This window comes from Tiliqua scincoides, chromosome 3 (assembly GCF_035046505.1).
Source record: "Tiliqua scincoides isolate rTilSci1 chromosome 3, rTilSci1.hap2, whole genome shotgun sequence".
In the NCBI taxonomy this organism is placed as follows: domain Eukaryota; kingdom Metazoa; phylum Chordata; class Lepidosauria; order Squamata; family Scincidae; genus Tiliqua; species Tiliqua scincoides.
The window spans coordinates 69866342-69874356 of NC_089823.1; the positions used below are offsets into that span (position 1 = coordinate 69866342).

The following is an 8015-nucleotide window of genomic DNA, read 5'->3' on the forward strand; positions in this document are numbered from 1 at the left end:
AATCCTACGCACACTCTCCTAGAAGGATGTCCCATTGAACTCAATGGGGCTTACTTCTGAGTAGACAAGCATAAGTTTGGACTGGAAGATGAAGAATCAGTTCATTTCCATCTTTTGTGAGTTGGCCTATTCAGCTGGAATGGCTGACTTTTTCCCAAACTACACTTACAGCCCAATCCTACCCACATTTTCCTGAGAGTAAGCCCCATTGACTCTAATGGGACTTACTTCTGAGTAGACATGCATAGGATTGGGCTGTTAGATCTGAAAGGTGATTCCTTGCAAAACCAATTACTGAAAGTAAGAACTTGCCTGTAATAAATGGTATTTACATTCTATCTTTAATTAACCCATATACTTTTTTTTTTTTTTTTTAACTAAAGGGGATTTTTGACACCGCCCAGAATCAGCCCTTTCTGGGAAACACAAAGATTGCAGCATTATTTTAAGATTACATGGAGTTGAACTGGCACATAAATGTGTTAACTTCTGTTTTGTAAGGGTTGAGGAACAGTCAGAGGAAGAGTGGGTTTTTGGTCTTTTCTTTTTGCAACCTTTGGAATTGACTCAGACACAATTTGTGTTCCCGCCAAAATAAGAAGTACAAGTTATTTTTAGATGGAGAAGTGAAGTTAATCTCAAAGTCCAGTGTTCAATATGCGATGGTGGAAGAATGGACCACTTATCAGAGGAAAAGAGATCCAGTTCAGTGGCACAGGATCTAGAAGATCCCAGGTTCAGTCTCTGGCATCTCCAGGTTCACCTGGGAAAGACCCCTGTCTGAAACTGCTGCCAGTCAGTGAAGACACAATACTGAGTTAGATGATCAATTATCTAACAGCCCAATCCCGTTGCGCTTTCTGGCTGTTGCAAACATGACATACTGGAGAATGCATCCTGGTCACCACCACAAGGGCTCCCTAGTGAGGTGTCTAAAAAATTACAGCATGCCTTATATACCAAGGGACAGTATAACTGCTGACAGCCATTAAAAAACAACAAAAAAACAGCTCCCCTCAATTTACATTTCTATATGTAAGCCATCATTTGCTCTTTGTTTTTCCAAAATAATATGCCGATGGAATCTCTCATTTCAAATGGTTTATGTTTAGGTGAAAGGAGGATGCTTAGTGTATGCCTAAAAATGTAATGTATTAATGCCCCCCCCCCCCCAAATATGCATTGTACCGGCACACTTGCCAAGGAACCATGATTGGCTGCAGCACTATGCTGCATGGCAAACCTCAGTTTGCTTCTGTGGAGTACAAGGTACTTCTGTGCAAGTACCTTGCACCAGCCCAGGAGGGTCACAAATGTGCCATAAGACACATTTGTGCCTCCTTGGGAGTTGGTTAGGCTGGCACGCAGAGGTGCACCAGAGCCTGCAGAGGCTGGAACAAGCCAAATATGTGAGGTAGGCAGGGAGGGGGCAGGGAGGAGGTGGGAGGGAGGTGTTCCTTGGTGGGGGAGGGGCGGGGGTGGCTCCAGGGGTGGGCGGAGAGTGGGAGGCAGGGCTGGGATCTGGCAGTTATGGGATCCCAACTCCCGTTCCTAGGGAGATCGGAGCGGCTTCAAGCCACTCCACTCTCCTTGGACTTGTGCCACCTCAAGAAGTGGCGCAAGTTTGAGGAGACCCATAGGGGAGAAGGTGCCTTCCCCATAGTTAAGAGAGAAAGTTTCCCCTTGCCTCCTCTGGCTGAGCAGCTTTTGGCCCCTATCCTGCACTGGATATAGTGCAAGCCTCCTGGCTTGCCTGTTCCAATGCAGGATAGGATTGAGCCCTTAGATATAAAGATAGTAACATTCTGTGGGTAAGAAGCTTCTATTAGCTGGGAACTAAGGGTCCAGCCCTATCCAAATTTCCAGTGTTGATGCAGCCATACCAACAGGCGAGCACCGCATCCGGCGGTGGGAGGGCAGTCATTGAGGCCTCCACAAGATAAGGGAATGTTTGTTCCCTTACCATGGGGCTGCATTGCAGCTGCATCAGAGCTGGAAAGCTGGATAAGATTGGGCCTGAACATCTTTTGGAAGCTCTTCAGTATTTTGTGGAAACAAGACGCAAAAATATGAATCTACCTTGAATGTTCTACTTTTGTCACCTAAACAAACTGGGACAACATTTTTAAAGAGGCTTCATTGACTGTAACAGAATTTACAAAACCAGCAGTGTCCTAACTTGGTTCCTACTCGGAATTTGTCCACAAAGAAAGACCGTTATCTCTTACAAACAATGGAAAACGTTTCTTCATCTTACCGCACTGGAGCCTCTGAGGAAGGAAAGCAGGTTTCGACAGACTGGAAGCAGAATCAACATACAGTTGAAATTTAGGCAAGCTGCAGGTGCCCGGGCCAGTGCTAGACAAGGCTACAATATAAGGCAACATGATTATAATGAACCAAAGAGCATGGATGGGAGAATGCACTGGCACAGAAGTCAAGAGACAAAAGGATCGTAATCCTGTGTACAGCTGCACCAAACCTAAGACCACATACAGAATGCCATCGTAGGATGTAATAGCCTGAAGAAAATGTACCAGGCTCTTTTTTCACAGATGGGCCCAACCAGTAGATCACAGAATTATCAAAGAGAGGGCCAATTCAAATTAGCAGGCTTGCTTTATGGTAACTGCAGCTCTTGTATATACCTAGCCAGTCAGCTACCACAGGCCAGCTATAATGGATAGAGATTTATCATGGAAAATATAATGTCTCTAATGGAGGAGAGCATATGACTTGCTAACTACCATCTCAACTACTTTGGTGAATCCATTTTAAGAAGGCCTGCTAATGAAACTCTTTTTGCATTGGTCAGTCCAAGCTTCTGGTCCAGAGGCAGGGTTATCATTCACGGGGTAGGAAGAACCAGAAAAACTTCACTAAGCAGAAGGAGGGGTCAGATCCAGACAGACCAGGCAGGGTTTACTCCAAGGATTAGGATACTATTGATATTGCTATTATCATTGCCCTCTCCTTCACCTTGAGCTTGAGTTGAGCTATGCGTGCTGCTGTAAAGACACCTTTCTCTTCCTTCTACTGCCTCTTCATCTTGATCAATCCTTACTTTGATATTCTCTTTTTTCCACAGTTCAAGCTCACATAAATACTACAAACACACACCGACCTACATCTATACCCCCCCCCCACAGAGCCCACTCCTATCTCCCAACACCCCCAGCAGAACTAGAATTCTGGTAATGGGACACACTTTATGGTAAGTGAAACTCTCGGTTCTGGAATGCCATTGGAGAGGCTGGGTGCGGTAGCAGGGAATGGTACACTCACCAACAAAGGTAGATTGGTGGGGGGCGGAATGGGGTAGAGAGGGCTGAATGAGGTAAGGGGGAGGGTGGAACATGGTGGAATGGGGAAGGCTGGAGTTGTGACAGAGGCAGGAAAGGTGGTACATGGCACTGGCGACTTGTGCTGGATCCTGTCCCCGCCAATATTTTCCTTTACCACTCCAAAGCCTCCCAATCACCTCTCCCACATAGCATGCAGCATAGCCCATTTTGCCGTGACTGCATGCTGTGGTGGGAGAAAGGGTTAGCTTGGGCTATTACTCTTATTTATTACATTTATATCCTATCTTTCTTCATGGAACTCAAAATATTGTACATTGGTCTCCCATCCAGTCACTGACCATAAACAGAGCTGTGTAGCTTCAGCTAACATATTGCCTCATGTTCCTTCTTCTCCTTGCCACACTGCTTTATATTAGAGTGCTTATTATTTAGTTCCACATGCTGGCACTGATTGTGGTAAATAATCGTAAAGGGCTCTCTGGCACTGTGTGAAGCTGCACAGTGTTAGAGGCCAGCCAGAGCCTTCCAGCATGCTCCAGAAGAATTGGACACTGCTACTGATGGAGGTAAGGTGGTGGAAGAAGTGGGAGGTGGTGGGTGGAATAGAGGCAGGGAGGGTGGAATGGGGCAGTAACAAGGTGGAGGATGGGCAGATCAGGTCCAGGAAGGGGGTGGCTATGACAGTGGTGGCTAAATCTTAACACACTTCCCATATCCAGTCCCACAGCGTGTGTCCTTACCCCAGGTAAGGGAATGATTATTCCCTTTCCCAGAGGGAGCCTCCACAACTACTCCCGCCTGCAGGATGCAGTGGTAGCCATTTTGGCAGCACTGCATTGGAGTTGGGGAAGAGAGTGGGATTGGGCTCTTACCCCAAGAAGTTACCTTATATAGTGCAATTGGTAGTTAATTAACTGTCACTTTGGAAGCAAACTGCTGCTTCATTTTTGATTGCAATGTTTGGTGCAGAAACCATGTAGAGGAACAGTATAAACTTCTCCCATGCTGCAGGCAACATTCCTAGGTCAGACTGGCCCCTCGCCTAAAGCTAATGTTAAGTGATAAAGGACTTATTCCCAGTGTACTTTTGCATTAAATCCATCTTCTAAAGACATGCCTTGTGTTATTTGGCCCAGAGAGAAAAAGCCTCCATGAAGTTCCTCTGGCTTGGTTCAGCAAACCTTCTCAAATTACCATATCACTTCAAAGGCAAGCAAAGAGCTTAATTTGACAGTTTATTCTGACAAAAAATGGGAAAAGAAAACAGGAAACAGAACCAGTGACATGAAGTTACCCAGGGATTTCTAAACTTGCTTAAAAGGGAGTGGAAGAGAACATCCTGGGCAGTTACATTTATTTATGAGAGATAAATAAATCTAAAAACTAAACAATAAATTACATTTCATGAAATTGCTTTTTGTTAACTACAGATTGCTCTCTTAACAATAGGTAAAAATTACTGAGCATGGGCAATGCTTCTGGGAGGTTTCAAAAAGCAGTAGGAAATGGAACAAAATTATACTTCATTTTCTCGGCATTATTTTCATCCTGAAGCAAGTAGCAGGGACTGGGGACTGGGAAGTCAATAGCATCAGGGGGTAGTCATAAAAATCCCTCTTGTGGACTCTCATCAGGTCTTGGTTCCATTTTGTAGCGTTGCCCTTTTAGCTGCATCCTCCAACAGTATTTTGATGTCACATAGAATGGATAAACAGAGGAAGCCAATTCTAGTTTTGGACTAAACAGAGCAAAGTGGGATGCCTTGGACCCAGTGGTGTAGTTAATGATCATGTAGCCTGGTGCCGAGCTCAGAAAGATGAATCGGAAGTAACGTCATGTCCAGGTTTTTAAAAAAGTGAAAATGGGGGAAAATCTTCCTTCTTTTCCCAGCAGCTCACTTTCCACTTGCATTGCTGCCTCTCCCAGGCTCCCCCACCCCATTTTAACACCTTATTGGTTCCCTGCTGTATCATAACAATACCTAGTTGTCTTTCAGAACAATCAGTCTCATTGGTCGGTTTTGAGTTTTAAAAATCCAGTTTTTGTTACATAATGCAGTTTTGTTTTTATTTTCTGGTTATTTGACTATAACTTTTGATAGAATAGAGATATTTTGACATGATTTGTTTCATTGCATTCTGCATCAAATTCCACATCAACTGATATATAACATGATGGTGTTATTCAAAAATATCAAGGTTTTCACAATTTTGGTCGCTAGTGTCAAGCTCAGAATGTTGCTCCCCCCCCCATATCTTGTTGCCCAGTGCAACTGCTTCCCCTGCACCCCCTTAGCTACACCACTGCTTGGGCCACAGATCTAGGCATGACCACTAGAATAAATTGCAAGAAAATATATGGAACTTCCAAGTAACTATCAGCGAATCCTACACATGTCTACACAAAGTTAACTCCATTGAATTAAATGTGATTAACTCCTACGTAAATGTATATAGGATTGTAGCCTATGTTCACATGGAATGCAATTCAGGGCACAATCCTAACTTGCACTGGAACAGGCAGGCTGACTGGCCTGTGCTGTACACAGAGCAAAGTAGGTGTGGGCTGGAGCACAACTTAGGGAAGGGGATATTTTTCCCTTTACCTCACGTCGTGAATTGCCACCCCTATGGGGCTACTCAGATTTGCACAGTGAATTTGCAGATGCAAATCTGAGCATCCATGTAACAGGGGTTAGGATGGGGTCTAGGGTGGAACAGCAGATCCCCCCTCCTGGGGGGATCCACCTCCAGATCTGCCCACGCCCACCCAAAAACACCCCCTCCCCACCTCCATCCCGCTCTCCTGCTAGCCTCTGCCATCCCCTGCGTCTGCCACAAATGTACCAGCACAGGGTCCGGATTTGGTTTTCGGGAGCCTGACAGCCTTCTGCACCAGCTTCCTTGACTCCTGAGGTGGTGCAAACATGCCTTAAGGCATGCCTCAACTGCCAGTCTGGGTTGCTCTGTTAGTTTAATATTGTACAATTAGTACATACCCCAAGAAGCTCTCTTGTATAGTAGAATTTCGATGGACGATCATATTGAAAGTAGTAAAACACGAAGAGGAAGACGTTCAAACCCAGCCACATAAACTGATGGAAGAGATGTAAGATCTGAAATTATTTTCAGCCCTTCATATTATGGAGGTAGAACATTTCTATTGCTGAGAAATCCAAGTTTTGTGGTGGTCTTTGATCAACTCTACAGAAGGGAGATACACTTTTTATACCTCTTAGTTCTGTGTTGCTGGGCAGTTGATCCTGGGGTATGCATAGCCTCTTTTTTTTATTCATAGCTCATACTCGTAACAGCACAATCTACTCATGTCTACTCAGATGTATGTACCATTGCGTTCAGTGGGGCTTACTCCCTGGAAAGTGTGCACACGGTTGCAGGCTTTGAAATACAAATAAGTGAAGGAGCCAGTTGGATGCACACACAGTGTCTGTGCTGAGGGTTACTATAAACATTGAGGTAATCAGAGTGAATCAGATGGGATATTTGCTCAGGGTTACTTTAAAATGGAGAAAACATCAGATGTGGTCACAGACCACTTATGCAGGCACTATAAAACCAGCTTAATTCTATTAATGTTAATGAGTTTAAGTAAACAGTAGAATTCATATAGCTTGTAACTTTGGACTGCTGATGTCTCTACTACATGTAATTGGTCCCATAGAGATTAGCAGCCCCGTGGCAAGTTTCCTACCCTGACACATAATATGCCAAGAGTTTGTTACATGGCACATGACTAACCCTGCCCAGGTGTTACTGTAAGCAGGGAGAGTAAGCACCTGGTGAGCCCTGCCCTGCTGTCACCGTGCTTCTAGCCTCACCTCCTTCCCCTGAAAGAGTATTAATCTGCAATGGAAAAGGAGATTTGTCTGCCCACCATCCCTTACCAGAAAGTGAATCTTCCCTGCTGGAGAGATTTGTTATTGAAAACGAACACTCTCCACAGGGACAGCATGGTGGTAGGATAGCTGTAGCTTGATGCAAAAGCACACACTTTGCAGCTAGAAGGTCCCAGGTTCAATCCCTGGTATTTCCAGAGGAAGAATAATCCTCCCCTGAAACTCTGAAGAGCCACTGTCATTCCATGTCAATGATATTCAACCAGTGTCCAGCTCCGTATAAGGCAGGTTCCTAACCAAACGTGCAGAGCTGGGTTTCTTTTCCACCGGTAGAAATTACTACTTGTACGCTCTAATCTTTGTGTCTTTGATAGCATATTTGTTTAAAAAAGCAAGACACTTCATGCTTGGGTGTTATGTATATATCAAAGCAAGAAAATACTCTTGTGGGTTGAAGAGGTTTTCATGAAAATACACCTGTAGCAACCACAGGAACAACTTGCCCCCAAGCCTAATCATTATAATACTTACAATGACAAATATGGAGAGTCCCTCATTCTCCACCCAGTTGCTCATGTTGCTGTCTGCTGGAGTGGAGGCTGAACTGTGGTGATCTGGCTGAAATGCCTCTCTTTCTTTCTTTCTTTCTTTCTTTCTTCTTCTTTTTAACAGCAAAGGGAAGTGAAAACTACAGGCTTGCAGCAACCTGTTTCCTTATTTTACTTTGCATGCAATTAGCTAATCATTCATTGTGTTTTAAATTTTGACTTATCATTGCATTTAATAAAGCCTCATACTATGCAGTTAAAGAAAAAAGGAATTATTATAGAAATGTGTGCTTTGCAAACTTCCTC

At 44.2% G+C, this 8015-nt stretch overlaps 1 protein-coding gene across 2 annotated transcripts in view; it reads right to left on the reverse strand.

Moving 5' to 3' along the window:
• CYBB (cytochrome b-245 beta chain) overlaps window positions 1-7768 on the reverse strand; it is a 28070-nt gene extending 20302 nt beyond the window's left edge. Inside the window, exons 1-3 of one of the 2 annotated variants that reach the window (XM_066619272.1) lie at window positions 7693-7768; window positions 6152-6270; window positions 2258-2368 (exon numbers count right to left, since the gene is read on the reverse strand). In XM_066619272.1, the coding sequence (XP_066475369.1) occupies window positions 2258-2317 (60 nt within the window). In that variant the 5' untranslated portion in view covers window positions 2318-2368; window positions 6152-6270; window positions 7693-7768. Of the gene's footprint in view, window positions 1-2257; window positions 2369-6151; window positions 6271-6303; window positions 6400-7692 lie in introns of both variants that reach the window. The other variant, XM_066619271.1, reaches the window with a different exon arrangement.
• Between the last annotated feature and the right edge of the window lie 247 nt (window positions 7769-8015).